We start from the raw sequence: 17,773 nt of genomic DNA, 5'->3' as shown, positions 1-17,773 counted from the left end.
AGAGGAGGGCACAAGGTTCTCCCCGCCCCAAACATCTTTCTCCAGTTGACTTGACCTCTGATCAATTGAAAGTACAGTAATGGTAAAGATGTTTGTTTTATTTTGTTCCAGGGTTCATTAGGCAATGGATAGGGAAATTCTGGCTCTCCAGATATTGCTGGATTCCAGCTCCCATCAGCCCCAACCAAAATAGTCAGTTGTCATAGATAATGGGAGCTGGAGTCCAACAACATCTGGAAAGCCAGAAGTTCCTCATCCCTGAACTAAGCAAATTGATCCCGTCCTGGAGCATATAAAGTAATAATCACAAAAGAAAACTAATGCCTATGGTCATATGTACAGTACTTCTCATTCACCTCTGATAAACCTCAGCCAGCTAGCACCACACCTCTGCTGACTAGTGTTAGGACTTTCAGGCTATATAGGGTGTCCTACTTTTTACAGCTTTAAACCTACCATCTCTCATTCTAGAAAAGCAGTGATGATACTCCCAGTTTCAATGTATAGGTTCATGCAACTGCTCTAAAAGGGTTCCTTTTAGAGGTTTAAAGGTTCCTACCCTGTCCCCTAGTGTGTGCACAAACAGACACTGACTTGATACTAATAAAGCCATGTTGCTGTGAACCGCTATGCGGGGAAAGAGCTGGGAAACACACATACTTCACTTTGCTGTTGTTGTTGTTATGGCAGAGATTAAGCTAGTGGAGAAAGTGGGGCTTTAATGTTCAGGGTTTTTTGTTCTGGTTTTGTTTTCAGCCTCCCTGAGTTTCTGACACTAGGGTATTGTGGGGTGGGGAGGGATACAGTCAAACCATGCTTCACTGAGACAAGAGCTGTACTTGCCAGGTCCAGATCTACAGCTTTGTGGAAGAGGATAACTCAGGCATATTCAGAGCATTCTTGTTATGGCACCTCTTAGTTCAAATTAAGGGCAGAAGTTGGTTCTTCCGTCACTCGGGACATGTGACGAATTTAATAATCAGTCTTAACAAACATCCATCGACATTCGCTCGGACCACATCTTGCCAGCTGAAAATAATACTGTTTACCCTAAGGAACATCAGCATCTAATTGTGCTGTCCATTTCCCTTTTTCTCTTTATTTTCCTCTTCCTTTGTGTGTCATGTATTTTCCTTCTTATCTTCTTCTCCCAGATATTAAGTCCTCAGTTATCCCCTGTGAGGAAGTCGAGGACGACGACGACGACAATATCAAAGAAGAGGCCTATGATGACATAGACAGTTTTGATTCCCCCAATGTGACACATCATCAGGATACCTCTTTGGACCTGGAGAAAGATGAGGATGACAGACAGAGCGATGACTGCATTTATGAAGTTCTTCCAGGTTAGCAGGCTTTCATTCATATAAAGCTGCTTTGTATGGCAACTCAAACCATTGGTCCATCTGTCTGAGGCTGTGTGCACACCACAGTGTTAATGTGTATGTGGGCCGCACACGAGCACCTTCAGTTGAACTCTTTCTCAGTGTTCCCCATCCACAGTGGTGGGCGGTGCTTGATGTGATCTATTCCCACTATGTATTGTTGTCCCCCACCACTTGCCAATTAGTACTTATTCACACACCCGAGTTCCGGAAACCTAAAGGCCATTGTAGGCATATGGGCAGGTATTTGTTTACCTATGCGTGCAACCATAAAAATAAAAAAATAGACTCAAATTTTCTGATATACCAGACTTGCACAAAACAATGGGTTTTGCTTTTTTTTTTTAAAGCATGTGTTACACACAGCCTCATTGGCAGCCCACTTAGTAGCACCAGGGCTAATGAAAGTAAAGAATAGATGGGTGATAGATGGCACCCAGGACATCATCATTGCACGCTTTAAAACAATGGCAACAACCCACACATTGCCCTTCAGTATGTTCACAGTTGGGTAACAGGCAATTTTACATTGTGTTTTTTTCCTTACTGCATTATCCACAGATCAGAAAAGTTTGAATTAAATTGGGGTGGGGTGGGGTGGGGCGGGGCTGTGGAGTGTCAGCTGCCACTTGGATGAGGACAGCATTGTGTGAACAACACCAGAAAACATGTACCCCTGATATGCATTGGTTAGAGAAGGAGCCTAAAGAGCTGGGTTGAGGGCCTAGGGAAGGAAGGATTCATACACATACCCTGTATTGCCCGTTCTTACAGATTTCCAGAAAACAGGATTGGACCTGTGCTTTCTAGACACAGGACAAGGGGAAGTGTGGATGACCCAATAGTGCTCATGCTATCTGTAACAATCTCTTCCTGCCCTTGTATTTCAGAGTACTGTACAAGAGTGCCCATTTGTAGAGAGTTCTTTTGTCTAGAACATAACTTCTGCCTAGAATACATTACTATGCAGATGAAATCCCATGTCAGTTTGCAAGTGAAAGCAGGTAGAACAGGTAGAATCAGGGGTGCCAACTTGCACCCCACATTGAGGGGGCCCATCATCATGTGATATATCCCACCAGCATGAGCGCTTGCCCGGCAGTGGCAGGGGATGCGAATCATTCTCCGCGCATCCTGCCAAGCATGCAAGTGCTTGCCTGGCGATGGCCGGTATGGCAGCCCCCTCAATAATGGGAGGGCTTGGCCCCCTCCTCACAAATATTGAGGGGGCTGAAGCCCCTTCCACCACTACCGTTGGCATCCCTGGTTAGAATAGAAAACTCAACAATTTGCCTCAATTAACCAGAAAATATTAGTTCACCTGGGAAGAAAGAATAGCAAAATCTGCAAATTTCACATGTTCTGCACTCATCACACAGTGCTTTTCTAAGTGCTGTGAAAACTGCAACTCCTGCTCTCACAGGCCACCCACAGGGTCAGCCACCATGAGCACAATGGTAACAAGTACCTGGTTTGGATTCTATCTACTCAGCTCTACAGTTTCCTGAGATACATGTTCTGCTCTCTCTACCTTTTGCAGTCCTTCCTACTTTTGTGTCATCTGCAGCACACAAGTAGCGGGCAGGAAATGAATCAGAGCTGTAGTTGAAGAACCGGCATGGACTCTGCTCATTTTGTTTTTGTCATTTCATAAGGGGAAGGCAGGTTCCTTACCGTGCAGATTCAGTTACTTTTGAGGCCTGGCTGTGGAGATTAGATTTAAGAGCAGGAGTGTGGGATGGTAGAATTGAACTGTTGTGTTTGTTTGAAATCTGAGATTAATGGGATGGTGAATTTTGTGTCACAATACCAAATGCTATGCTTGCACAGAAAACCTGTGGACTCAAAAAATAAACAGCTTTGGATGTCAAACATCCCTTTGAGTTCAATCTGGGACATACCATTACAAAAAGGGCAATACTTATCTTTTATTTTATTTACAAGCGGGATTCATTGGAAATATTAGACATCTACAAAAGGCAGCAAAACTACTAATCCTGCATCACATTAGCAAACAAAGCAACATCCTAAACATCTGCAACTCCCCAGCTGATTCCAGTCCAGCTAGAGACCTGCAGGTATAGGGCAGTATACAAATTTAATAAATAATAATAATAAACAGAGAGCACTTTGTTTCTCTCTAGGTTGAAACCTTACAAATTGTTTATTTACCCCTCCTATTAGCTCTGGATGGGCATTGTATTCTAAAGGCAGGGGAGAGAGATTACCAGGCTATTAAGAAAAACATCCCTGGTCATTAAAAAACATTAGCCATCTTTTGTCAAGCCCCTGATTACCCATTAGTCTGTCAGGTGAAACCATAGTGATAGGGCCCATTCATGCTAATCAAGACAGCAAAACTCACAACACCATTTTGATGTGAATAGTATACCCATTCACCCTTCTGTTCAGGTGTGGATGGCCAATCTGGGAAAACAGCCTAGCTTTTCACATTGCCTTTCCATTGTGCGTAATGTACACAGAGCAGAGCAGCAGATCTGCTTTACCAATCTGCCTTTTGCTACCCACATGCAAAATCAGCATACGAGTCTCTGCAGATGGACACTGAGAACAGTGGATCTACTATAATTGCTTGTGTACAGCAGGATCCCATTGGAGGTTGCATATTTTCAACAGCTCTTTACATTTGAAACATTCCTACAGCACACACAAGCTGGCTGCTGGATCAGAATGAATTTTTGATGCTTCTTTTCGTTGCAGCCTTGTTTTTATGTCGGACACGACTAAACAACAACAAAAGAGAGAGAGTGAACAGTGTTCAAACAGTTGAAATGGCCACATTTTTTTCTATACAAATACACTAGAATGCACAATCCTTGTGTGCCCACAACTGTATTACAGAAAGGTACCCACAGAGCAAACTGCTGCAAATGACTTAAATAAGAGGCCAAAATTAAAAACAAAAGGGCCTGACATGAAGGGAAATTTCTTATTGACCTTAAATATGTTGATCACTCAGACCCTGAGTGTGAGCAAAACCCATCCAACAAGATCCCTGACAAAGACTGAGGCGGGGCGTGGGGGGATCAACTCCACCCAACATCCTGTTCCTAGTTCTAGACCACTCCTGGAATAGGAGGAAGTCCCCAAGGTTATGCAGGAGAAAAAGATTAATGTTTCTCTGCTGGCAAGAGTGTCTCTGGATGGTGCAGCGTGTCTTTTCCTTGCTACTGGGGTCATTACAGTCAGCCTCCATACACAGTGACCTTCTGGTTGGAAAGCTTGAGTTGCAGATAAGTTTGAGTCCTGGCATTTCCTCTGCATGCAAACTGATCCCTCCCCAGATTGCAGAGGAAATCTTGTCAAGAGAATTGATAATGAGTGGCAAGCTTTCACATTGACATGGATGGAATGGGCTACAAATCCAACCCAAAGATAGTTGTGCACAGCAAAGCATTATGTTCTGAAGGGTGGGGGTTGTATAGTGGCATTTGCTCTCTGATAATTGGATGAGAAGGCAACTTCATCATCTGATCTTTTATCCTGTTCCCACTAGGGCTGAGCGATAACTGGTTTTCAATATTGCGATATATCACCAGTTAAACATTGTGATATATTGATATATCACGATATCTGAAATAAGGAAAGAACTACACAGAGGCGAATAGGACAATGTCCTGGCAACTGCTACCACTACTTGCAGGCTGCCACTGCTACTGCCACCAGCTCCCGTCACCACCATGAGGTCTCACAAGTTGCTACTGCTTGTTCCGCCACCGTGAGGCCTTGCAGGCTGCTGCTGCTACTGCTGCCCCTTCCCACTGCCTTCACAAGGACTTGCAGGCCACCATGATGGTGCTGCCACTGCCAGGCCTTGCAGGTTGTCACCGCTACTACCGACATGTACCATGGTTATGGCAAGCTGTTTCTGCCACTGCTGCTTCTGCCTCCTAGCAGGCCTGCTGGTGGTCTGGCAGTCCCAGATTATTTTTATCCACTATGACTCATCACTGTAGTCTGGATTGTCCTAAATACCACCATTTGGTAGCCAAGCCCAAAACCAAAAGTCCTGTTGGGATGCATTTTGGCTTGCCTGGTGATGAAACTGAGTGTGTGATGATTGACAATACTGTCATTTATCTGTTTTAGACCCATAGCAGTTGCAAGGACATTGTCCTGTTCACCTCTGTATAGTTCCATCCTTATTTCAGATATTGTGGTAGATTGCAATGTTTAGCTGGTGATATTGTGAGGTTTAGCTGCTGATAACATTGCAGTGTTTAGCTGGTGATTTATCGCGATGTTGAAAACCAGATATTGCTTAGCCCTTACACACATTGTGATTTGTGATATATTGCTAGCTCAGATATTATGAAACATTATCACGATGTGAACTTTAAACCAGTTTTGGACGATATATTGATATATTGCCCAGCGCTAGTTCCCACCTATCTAAACACAGTCCCATCACTGTAGTTCACTGGCAAGGCCATGACTTATCAGAGGACAAGATTCATGGGCAAGACTGCTGAATCAGCTACATCACTAGAGCTTGAACAAAGGAGTAGGCAATAAAATAGATACACCAGCAATTTTGTGGCTGATACCGTGGCACATATACCTGGTCATTGTGGCCCCAACCTTCCTGGAGTCTTAGTTGGTGTGGGAAGTACTTCCATGCAAATATCTTCATGAGGAAGCAGGACTAGGATGAGGCAGTTCCATGGGAGCATGAGACCTATGGGATAAGCAGGCAGTATCAGGTCCAAGGCAAGAACAGGATGTTGAACAGCTCTAGGCGGGGGAGCCCTACTGGTTGGCATGGATTGTGTTCACATTGTCGCCTTAGAGAACATTGAACTTGTGCTTTTTTGATGTGTTTCACAGTTCTGGTTGCTGCTGTGTACACACCAGGGAATATTAAAAAGGGCTGAAATATTTTAATTTATGCAAAGGTGTTCATACCTTGACTAGAGAAAAATTAGGAACAGCTTAAGGTCTTCAGTCATTTTGAAGCTGGTTTTAGAATCAGCATATCAACCAGTAGTATCTTAGAACAAAGGAAAGGATATTATGCATTTTGGATAATGTTGTGTGAACACAGATTAAAAACCAAGCACTGGAAACACAAGGAGTGCACAGTAAATAGGAGTGTGAACACAGCCATAGTCGCCTCCTGAGACAGCTATAGAAATTGTTTTCTGTGGAGGGAGCTAGAACCAACTGAAACCTTATGTAGGTTGACAAGACCCGAAGTATGGAATGCTCCACCTCGCTGGAGGGACTGGCCAGCTGGTTAAAGTGCCCTCACCTTATTTTGTAGTCTTTACCTTTTGTGAGAAAGAGGAGACAGAGATACTGCAGGGGTCTCATGAGTCAAAGAATGGTAACAGAGCTATGTCTTCCAACTGGAAGAACCATTTGGATGGTTCTCCCTTGATCACACAGTCTGAATGTCATTCTCATCAGAGTCCTTCATTGAGTAATGCAAGGTCTGTGGGTCATAATACCCTGCTCTGCAGTGAGAGCTCTTTGCATTATGGTGGCAGCTTCTAGCTGGATCCTTTGGGGTCCCTATTCTTCGGGTTGTGGAGGTGACTTTGGGGTGTTCTGTACTAAAAGGAATAGTGTAGGCATAAATGTTTCCCTGTCTTCAACTTGTTCTGTGGATTGGCCTTCCTCAAAGGAGTTCTTGAGTTGATTTCATGATGCAAGAGGTCTGGTTATCCTTTCTGATTCCGACCCTAGGCAGTGATAGTTGCACCTTTGCAGGAATACAAGGTATTACAGCGTGTAAGGTACAGGTAGAGAAAGATTGCCAAATACAGAGCTATTTGCAGCTGCATGTGCTTTAGTAGCTTTGTGCTAATACTGATGCAAAATGGTCCACTTAGGCATGTGCTGAAGTTAGAGAGGGAGAGATCAGTCTGCTTGTAGTCAATGCCCATTTTTAAGTGTTCCGTTATAAAATGTTAATTTAGTCAGTTTTGTCCTTTTTCCACGTTGAACTATTATTATAAAAAATTGCATAAAAATTTGCATTTATATACGTATTTAAATATCTTCACAAAATATGCATTTCTATTTTATTTCCAAACCCATGTTTTTAAGCACAGTTTTGAGGTGAGAAAGTGTATTTGGAGAATTTTGTATTGCAAAATTTGGAGTAGTGCGAAAAGTAATTTGTTCTGATTTGCACATTAGTCCAGGAGGATGCAGATCAGGCCAGATCACACCAGAATTCCTTGCTCTCCTGCTCTCTCTCTCTCTGCACAGCTCTCTCCTCAACTAGAGTTGAAGCTCTACTGGAGGAAGCACAGGAAAGTGGCTGCTGCTGCTGTGCTACCTCCAACACCAGCTGTTAGGTGAGGAGGCTGAGCAGCCTAAGCAAAGCCCTGCTGTGCCCTCAGGTCTCTATGGGGCTTCCTCTGCCCTCACTGACATCCTCTTCAGGCTCCAGGGAAGGTCTCCCCATGAGCCATAAAGACTCCAGCTCTCTGCTGCCATTTTTTGGTATGAGTCTGTCTGTCTGTCTGTCTGTCTGTCTGTCTGTCTGTCTGTTTATTTCCTGGAACTGCATGTAAGTAGAACATGCTTAAGTGGGGGAAGGTGTATGCCTGTACTATATCAAACAGTCTCAGCATTTGTTAGATCAGGGCAAAAGAGTGTCACCATATAATTTATAAAATGAGAGGAAGACAAGGCACTCTGAACCTGCCTCAAGGCAGTGACTTCCTTGTTGCTTCACGTAGTTTTGAGAAGTGGCACAGATCTAGGTCTGGAAAACCCCCAATAGCTAGAGCAGTGACTTGGCAGGGGGAGATTCTCTGTTTCTTCCCTCCAGCATCCTGTCCACTTCCATCTTCAAGTTCAATGATTCTGAAAGCTTCTGAAGCCAAGTCTCTGTGTAGCTTGCAGCTAGACATTCAAGCCATTTTTCCTTCCCTTCCCCCAAGTCTCCCACCGATGTAGTGGAGCAGGCCTGCATACGGGGCAGATCCTCCAAGGAGCTGTGTTTTAATGTTGCAATTTGATTCAATTTTCCACTCTATAAAATTACCCATCATTGTTCGTTGCCTCCTAACAGACACCTTCACTCTTAATTTAACAATCCTATCGAATTCTGCCTCGGAAATTGGAAAAATTTATCACCTGTGAAATTTTATTTTTCCTTGGTTGTATCTGTTTTTGTAAAACTTCATTAGCGACGATGACTTGCTGAGGAAATTATCTTTCTCTCTCTCTGTCTCTCTCCTTCCTCTATCCCAGTCTCACTTCCTTTCATTCTTAAAAAAAGAATGAAAGAAACACTCAACCACAACTGAGATTTTTATTTCCATAATAAAAAAGAACAACAACAGCCCATACTTCACACAGACAGACAGAAAAAAAACAAAAACAAAACCTCTGCTGAATTTTCAGAATTGCCACATTGGTTCAGATCAGTGGTTTATTCTGCACAATTTCCTATCCCCTGATGGTGTGGTATTTTAGTTACCCAAAGGAAATTCACAAGAAGGGCATGATGGTAATTTCCAGGACCTTGTGTTGGTGTTCTGCACCTGGTAATTCAGGAATGGGGAACCTATGGTCCTCCAAATGCTGTTGGACTATAATTTCCATCACCCCTGATTATTAGCCATGCTGCTTGGGATTTGGAGATTCATAGGTTCCCTATTCCTGAATGTCCCTGTGACGTCATTGTGGCATTCTAGCCATCACTGCGCCTTGATTGGCTGCTTTGGTACACGGAATATACAGGGATGTTGTTGGTGGCTGCCCACTTTTCAATCACCTGACAACACAGGATGCCCAGTAGGGATCCCTGGCCCAGCTATAGCTGTAAGTAGTGCCAAATGCAAACAGCCACACTTGCAAAGATGCAATCTACTTTCAGTAGACATTGGATTCTCTTGGGAGCTCCTGAGTAGACCCAACCTCAGCAGCATGGCTTACATTTGATGCCAAATTTAAACAGCACCAAATGCAAGCTGTATTTGGAAAGGATCTGTTGCAAGTGAAAGCTCCCCATTGTTTCTTTGTGGCTGCGGATTACCTGATCCTGACGTCAGGTGATTGACAGGGGTGTGTGGCCAGTGGGAAATACCATCTCACGTCAAATTAGGAGACCTGGGAAGTATAATTTGTTCCATGGCCAGTGATCCCCAACCCATGGTTTAGACTGTTGCAGGGAAATATCAAAAAAGAGCCCTGTGGACCTTAAGAACTTGGATATTTATTATCAAATAAACTTCTATGCCATACAGTCTTCTGGTGTTTGCTTGTAGTCTGTCTTTAGCAAATAGGGGTTTATATCTGGACTCCGTTCCTCTTTGAGGAATTGTATGCACTGAGCAGGTTATCCAGTACAATGTAGAGGTGGATTTTTAACAGATGCTTGGGCAATAGGCTGAACTCATGGAATACAAGTTAAACAAGTTGCATGATTGCAGCACCAATACTATATTTAAATGCAATGCATGCTTGTTTTGCAGTCTTAAACTGGTCTTTTCTGGTACTTTACACAGGAACAGTCCTCTGTGATACACACACACACATTTTATGGGTGGGCAAGAGTGAAGGAAGTCAGGTTGGAGGGCATACTGAGTCTGTTTTTCAGCCTTAGTGTGGAAGCCGGACCAGCGAGCAGTTTGCTGGCAGCACCTTCCTGAGTTAAAACGTGAATGGCTTCTTTCCTGAAAGCTTCCATCCATCAAAAGCTTTTAGGGGCACTGTGCAACTGGGAAAGCCTGGCATTTAATTATGATATTAATGTTTCAACTGCAATCCTTCAAGTTGTCTGCCTTGGATTCCACTCTTTCAGCCTGCAGCCAAAGCCCTGACTGAGGCAACTTAAAACTTGCACCCCTGCATTGTACAGGACAACCTGCTCAGTGTATAGTTTAGCAAAGAAGAAGAATCTTACCTCCTTATCCTTCATTGTGGGAGGACCCTAGCACACATACTTTGTATGCAGAAGGTTCCAGGTAAAATCCCTGGAAGTCTTTGCATAGAAAGCATATCCAGGTAGAAAAGATCAGGTAGCAGATGAAAGAGGCTCTGTCTTAACTCCTGGAGGGCTGTTCTCTGCCAGAGTGGGCAGCTGCCTTCTACAGATGCCGGCAATTGAATCTGGGAACCTTCTGCATGCAAAACATGCATCCTGCCATTGAGCATTGTATCTTCCAAGAACAACATACAGTGACTACATTGGTGCATGCATACCCTAAGTGGGGATGGTTCACACATAGACTACACCCATGGCTTGGTGTCCTGTGGCTTGGATTGCTCATCGCTTGATGCCTTGCAGCTGATTGTAGGAATAGAAATGATTGAAAAGCACTGTATTTATGGCAACATGGAAGTATATTATTTGTTGGTGCATTAACCTATGCAAACTGTTGCTTCAGTGTTGCAGTCTTTGAGTGATGACTTCTCATGTGTGAACCAGCCCATTGCTCATAAATATCACTATTATTAAGTTATGCATCACTAGAATCAGGGTTCTTCAACACTTAGCCTGGAGCTTGGCCTCTGGCTTTTCTTAAAATTGCAGTCTTTAGTCCAGAAATTTTAGCTCTCACCTCAGGTGTTTAGTGGCCATTTGTGGTGGTTCGCAATGCTAAGGTAAAGGTACTTGGTACATTTGCTAGGCTAGGCATTTCTTACTATGCATCACATCCAATAGCTGAGCCCTTTTACATGAAAAAGAGTTTCTCAAGCTAGATCTGGGGAAGTCCAGCTGAAATTAAGTCCTACATACTCCTTCTGGGAAGACAGGTTGGACTAGAAAACTCTTCGATAATTTTCCAAGTTCTTTTTGGTGTCACACTTCCTTTTCTTTTCCTTCTTTGATTTCAAAACAATGCAGAGAATACATGGAGGCAGCTGAGGAGACGTTTCTGGTGAAATTTGGCTCTGTTTGGGGCCAAGGACTTAGACCCAGCAAACTTTCCTGAACCCATTAAGAAAGCTCTGCTAATGCAGTTTGCACAGCAGCCTGAGATGAAAAGACGAGTGGAGTTTCCAGTAAAGCAGAGAGAAGGCGAGACAGAAGAATCTCCTTGGGGGAATGTCTGGGGTTCACTCAGCTAAACAGCTTTGCTGAGCAATTTGAGCTGTTGGCAAGGGAGGGCCAAATGCTCACTAACCTTGTTCAAGGAGACAAGGAATTTGATGGGCAGTGTTTTCTAACATGTTAAGGATTCTAAAACTTAAACCTAGAACCTCATAACCTGACATAACCTAGTGATCTCTTTGATACTATCTGTGCAACTTGGACCCTTCTACTGGTTGTATGAAGCCTCTGGATTCACCAAGTTTTTCCATTATGTTTTACAGTCATGGGAAATTCAAGTGCCTTTTCTTGAGACTCTCTTGTGAAAATGACCAAAGTGTAAAAAATAAAAGATGCAGTAAACACTACCTTTGAAGGTCTATGTGTGCTCAGATCTTGGACCCTCTTCAGGCAAAGAAAACATAAGGGATGTTCACCACGGGCCCAGCAATTGGTAGTTAGTCTAAGCCTAAGGGCTACAGCCTTTTGCCCTTGCTTGGTTGACAGAACACTATGCCTGCTGTTCTTCTGTGTTGGATAAGTGTCCTCAGGGACCCTGGAAGGGAGAATTCCAGTACTGAATTTGGGTCTGGCTGTTCAAGACCCCGAAGTCATTGACTGGCTGGATGCAGAGGAGTGGTCAGAGGCACCAGCTGGCAAATCCCCAGGAGAACCTCCCAGGAAAGAAGGCTCAGAGCCAGGGGATTGGTGGTGGGGCAATGATGAGTGATCAGAGGGAGAAGAAGGAGCAGAGGAGGAGGAGGAGGCGTCGGAAGCTGAAGAGGCAACAGGGTTTAGTGAGCAGGAAGAGGCGGTGGCAGAGAGTGGTTCAGACTCAGAGGCAAGAGAGGAGGTGGGGCCAGGAGACAAAGATGGGGCAGGCTGTGTAAGAATCCAGGGAGTTTCCCCCTCCTGCTGTGACCAGCTCCTCTCACCATGGTCTCCCAGAACACAGAGAAAATCAAGAGGGCAGAGCAAAGAGAGGCAAGATGGCAGAGCTTTAGGCTTCCAGAGAAGGAACCGGGGTAGGAGCCTGAGAGAACGGTGGGAAGGCGGGGACCTTAGTCTCAGAACTGCCTCATTGGGGCAAAACCTACTGAGAAGTGTTGCTGTGATCATTAGGCATGTGCTGTTTTGGTTTCTCTGAATAAAGAGTTAACTTCACTGACACTGTTATTTTTTATTGCTGACCTGCTCGTGACTCTGGCTCCTGATACTCAACCTAGCCCTGCAGGTTTCCCACAACCAGGCCTAGGACCAATAGCTGGCATCTTTGGGAGCTGCTAATGGCACGCTCCCAATGCAGCCATTGTCCTAGGCCCATTTCCCATCAATCTTTCAATGAAGACTGCATCTGCCATTATATTTGCTCATAGCATTCTGAACTGACACTACATCACTCCAGAGCATTGTGGGCAATTACAGTGGCATACTTCAGGGTACATCAGAGAAGAGCCAATAAACATGGAAACAGATAGGTAGGGATGAACCAGAGGATCCACCAATGGGGGGGGCACCAGAGAACCCCCTCAAACCAAGAGCCAGTTCTTGCCCACAAGAAGCTTTTAGAGGCTGCTGCTCAATTCCCAAGATGTGAATCCATCTAACATATTGTTTGCTCTCTTCCTCCCTGTTTTGCTGTTTATTGCTTTGGTCGTTTTCACAGCCAATGTTTGGATTTTTTAGTGTCTGTAAATCAAATGGTAAAGCCACAAGGGTTGGTCATATGTGGATTCATTTTGACATGGTTCTGGCTGGGGCTGATGGGAGTTGAAGTTCAAAACATATAGAGAGCACAAGGTTGAGGAATGCTGTGTTAAAAGAATTGCTTAATAGTTCTGATGAAGTTCTCATCTGTACTTGGTCAGTTGCCTAGATGGGAGGCCTCCCAGATTCCCCTCTATGTACTGCCAAGGGCTCCTTAGAGGATGATCATGATGCAGACCTAGCAAATAAATGAACAATATTGAGAAACTCAAAAGAAGAATGCAATGGGAAGTTCTCTTGCGTAAGCTCCATTGAAATGTGTGTGAGATTTGCTGAATTTTCTGCTAAATTGTAGCCCCTTTCTGGTCTCCCTCACATCGAGAGTGTACTTATTGTACATATTGTCCTTCAGGTTTCACCCTAGACACATGTGCTATTTCTAGAGACCTGCTATGCTCTAAATAGTATCCTCATGGCTGCAAGGGGGTACTGTGGCATGCCCATAGCACACGGTTCAAAGCTGGAGGAAGGAGTTCTTGATATACAGTGGTACCTCGGGTTAAGTACTTAATTCGTTCCAGAGGTCCGTTCTTAACCTGAAACTGTTCTTAACCTGAAGCACCACTTTAGCTAATGGGGCCTCCCTCTGCTTCTGTGCCGCCGGAGCACGATTTCTGTTCTCATCCTGAAGCAAAGTTCTTAACCCGAGGTACTATTTCTGGGTTAGTGGAGTCTATAACCTGAAGCATATGTAACCTGAAGCGTATGTAACTCGAGGTACCACCGTATTTAGAAACTGCAGAGAAGCAGTTGGTGTTTGGTGGTATTGTTTTTAAAACAAACTATTTTTTGTATTGTGGTCGCTCAGTGTGCTGATTGTAGATACGGGTTCTCCTGAAGAACAATCACGTGAGGTCCAAAACATTCTCTAAATGGTGTCCCTTGGCTTAGATCTCCCAGAGCGAGCTTGAATGTAATATGCATGGCCTGTGCCATTTTAGAGGTGATTCCTGCTGCCTCCGCCACAAGTAGGAAAAGGTCTGCCAGGTTCAAGAGATGGTTGAGGGTTGGCAGCAGCACTCTTTTAGTTTGGTCAGCACGAAGCCTGAAAAAACTGGCCTAACCCTTCCACTGTTCAGCAAAGGATGAGCAACCCTGTGTTTTCCATTTACTCTCTTTATCACATCATAGCATTGCCTGGAAGGATATTAATCGAGCTTTGATTGTTCAATTATTGTTAGGGTTTTTTCCTTCGCTTTTCTGTGTGTGTGCCTTTCTTTTAAGTCATTGTAATAAGTTAAATGTTATGGTTCTCCTTCACAGATCCACAGAGCAGGCAAGGGGTGGGGGTGGGGTGGGTGGGAAAGGCACTCTCAATAATTTATTTTAAAATCAATGCTAATGAGGTTGTGTCTCGTCATTGGCCTGAGTTTTACAATCAAGCCTGATTTATTTAGAAAAGATCTTTGGTGCCACTTTCCCATCTAACGGTGGGGGTGGAACAGGGCAGGGAGAGCTGTTTCTGTGACCCTCCAACTTCAGATCCAATTCTAAATTCACAGAGGGATGAACTGACCAGGTTTGCATTGATTTGAATGGAGAGTAAGAGACAGCTGTGCCCTAGACAAAGTGGTGGTGGGGAGAAGCTTTGGCTTCCAGAAAGTGCAGCATGGCAGGTTGTCCGGCACACTTTGCACTAATTCTATGATATTGGCAAAAGATCTGTTTCTGAGTCTGACCAGCTTTGCATCTGACCTTCTGTCAGCTATCTTGTTTTGTTTACTGAAAACTAGACCTCTGTGCCCCAGAGGCACTGGATTTCATACTACAACCAGAATTGTCTTCCGGGTTTAAATTTCCTTATGTTAAACAAACAAATAAATGAGAACCAGAATTCAGCCTCCCAAGTGTTTCAGTTTTCATTTTTAGAAGCAGGCTTCGAGGCCTTGAGACTTCAAACACAGGCTGGTAACATTTTGATGGGACCGAATGGAGCTGCTCTTGGTCTTAAGTGGCTCATGAAAGTGATACCTTAATGTTGGGCATCACACAAGTAAAGTGGAATAATGTTTGTGCACAGTAACATACACACCTTCAGTTACTGCTGGGGAAGAACCATTTCTTCATGCCAACACAGCTTTTATCTTGTGAATACAGATGTCTATTTGCTAAGTGATAAAATACCAGCTTGTCTTCCCATGTGATGGGGAAATTTTTTTGCCACACATCTGCACTTGATCAGCAATCTAGGAAAGAGGCAGTATGATAATTCTGCTTACTGTCCTTGGTGGGATGATACAGACAACCAGCTTACCAAGTAGTTAAATTCATCCTGTGTTAAGTTATCACGGCAAATGATCTGTGTTTGGCCTCTGTTTTCCTGTTAGTCTCTTAACCCATACAGTACTGCCTTCTGGAATGCATTCCCCCCTTGTGCTAAGTCCGTCCTTCCGCATCCACACGCATTCAGCCCTCCTCCCTTTTCCTCTTCCCATGGCCTCCATCATCTCCTGACAGTGTGTTTCATTCATTGTCTTCTCTTTAGTGAGACCGGAGATACTTGTCAAAGCTAAGGAAGCTTTCCCGCTTGTGTTATGCTTATAAAGTGCCATGTAAATTTATGACGCTATAACAAGTGATTGCTATTACTGCCTTAAATAACAATTGATAGGTTTATGGGGCATATTTTAAAATACTACCTCCCTCTGCTAGCAGGTGATAACCCATTTTCCTGTTCTATATGTTAAGCTTTCACATGTAGGTTGTTGTTCCCGAACAGCATAGGGATGAGTGCTGTTTCTAACGTTGCTGTACTGACATGTTGCTACTGAAATTTTATTCTGTATGGTCAGGGTTCCACGTGGCTGTGGAAACATCTGAAATCAGCTTCCCATGTGGCTTGCCCAAACTGCCTGATAAATAGCCAGGTGGTCATGTGATCAGGAAGTATGGCACTTAAATGGGTTCTTAACCACGCCAAGCCAAGTACAAATGCAGACAATGTCACAGTCAAATGGGGAACTCGAGTATGCAGAAGTGAGTTTTGGCAGTAGTGACACCTGAATTAGACCACTGGATCGCTTCACCCTTAACATTTGTACGTAGTGTTGCCATTAATATATGTTAATATGTGGCTTTGGTAGGAGAGAAGTAGGAGAGCTGTTTTCTCCAAAACTTGCTTTAGGGCAGAAGATACTTGTGATTTCCAATGCAGTGAAGCTACGTTCAAACTACCACCACCACACCTAAGATGTTACTTCTGTTATAGCTGTAAGCCAGCCAAGGTTAGAAACAGTTTAGTGAGATAGTTGAAAAGAGATCAGAAGAGGCTTTTCAGGGGTTTGCATTATTTCAAAACCACACATAACCTGTTTGAGCAGGGATAACTGTGGGACAAAGTAAATGTGTTCACACACCATAAGAAGTGAACTTTCTTAGAGAGTATTGTCTGTCATAGTCTCTATTAAGCTCATAGCAGAAGAACGATTTCAGCCAAGGACTCATCCTTTTCACAAGTCAGTCTATTAACCATTGCCCTGCTTTAACTCTATGAAGTCATCATAGATGACTTTTTAGCATGTAGCCCTAGTCATAAATAAGCAGCCAGTGGGCTGTGGTAGTAAACAGGAAGGATGCATATCCCATGCCAGCTTTGGGGGCCACTTCAAATGTTGCAAAATTCCTAAAACAGGAAAACAAGCCTGCAACTGGTATATTCTGTATAGTGATCTCACACTTGGGTTTATTGCTGCTTGTAGATAATGAACAAACATGGGGAGTATTGCTGACCACAGTGTCTCTTCAGTTGGAAAATACATTTATGTGTATTTGCTAGATGTTGCCATCTACAGAGGGTGTGTGGTAATGCCTACATGAGAATTCTTCCCATATAAGAATTTTGCATTATAAAACATCTCTCAGAAGTGGGGAAGGCAGTCAGAGTCACCTAGTCATCTGTGTGAGGGCTAAACTAGACATGATGCAGGAGGTCTGTGGTGGACTGGGGGGGGATACTAATTAGCAGCCTCACACTGTTGCTTTGAAGTTGAGGGAAGTAGCACTGCAGGAGGATTGGTTTAACCACATCCTCCCATCCCATTTCCCTGATTCAAATTCCTTTACGCTGAAACTGCTGTTAGCTCTGTAGAGCATGGAGGGAGGGAGATAGGTAACACTTTCTAAAAAGAGCAGCAAATAATTTTAGCCACATGCCTGGAGCTGAGGCAAACCATTCAATCTGGTAGCTGTACAAGAGTTGTTTGAATGGGGGGGGGGGCAGGAATGGTTGAAAACTTTACTCACTTTTTCTAGGCTCCTCTGTGTGTACCATCATAGGCTTACTGAGGTTGTATTTACGGGATTGGTTATGATCTGAGCAGAATCCTCTTAGTCTCTTCAGGTTCCAAGTCTGAATATCTGTGCCTCATCACATAAGGAGCATGTGGCTTTAAAGCCATAATCAGGTTTTCTCTTGTCCCCTGATTCTGCCCACATAAAATACCTCTGCAAGCCCATCCAAAGACATTTTGCTACCCAGAGGAAAGAACAGGGTTGTATCCACTCCCATGCTGTGTACAGAAGCTGACAGACTTTGTGTCAATCGAATCTTCCCTTGACAATGGGAGAGCACCCTCTACTGTACCTGAGGGCAGCAGGCTAGTTT

The 17,773-nt window shown here is 43.9% G+C and overlaps 1 protein-coding gene and 1 long non-coding RNA gene across 16 annotated transcripts in view; one reads left to right on the top strand and one right to left on the bottom strand.

Moving 5' to 3' along the window:
* Positions 1–17,773, top strand: part of SKAP1 (src kinase associated phosphoprotein 1) — a 338,005-nt gene that overhangs the window by 242,753 nt on the left and 77,479 nt on the right. For all 15 annotated transcript variants that reach the window (XM_083583331.1, XM_083583345.1, XM_083583339.1 and 12 more), the window contains one exon: positions 1,155–1,346. In XM_083583331.1, the coding sequence (XP_083439457.1) occupies positions 1,155–1,346 (192 nt within the window). The remainder of the gene's footprint in view (positions 1–1,154; positions 1,347–17,773) is intronic.
* Positions 5,966–8,981, bottom strand: LOC310748192. Its single transcript, XR_014541183.1, has 3 exons — positions 8,845–8,981; positions 8,499–8,632; positions 5,966–6,084 (listed from the first exon to the last, which is right to left on the bottom strand). It is a non-coding gene; the product is annotated as an uncharacterized lncRNA (long non-coding RNA).

Source organism: Podarcis filfolensis (genome assembly GCF_964270895.1).
Source record: "Podarcis filfolensis genome assembly, chromosome: 13".
In the NCBI taxonomy this organism is placed as follows: Eukaryota; Metazoa; Chordata; class Lepidosauria; order Squamata; family Lacertidae; genus Podarcis; species Podarcis filfolensis.
Note: the sequence above shows the minus strand (reverse complement) of the source record. Positions and strands in the feature narration are given on the sequence as shown.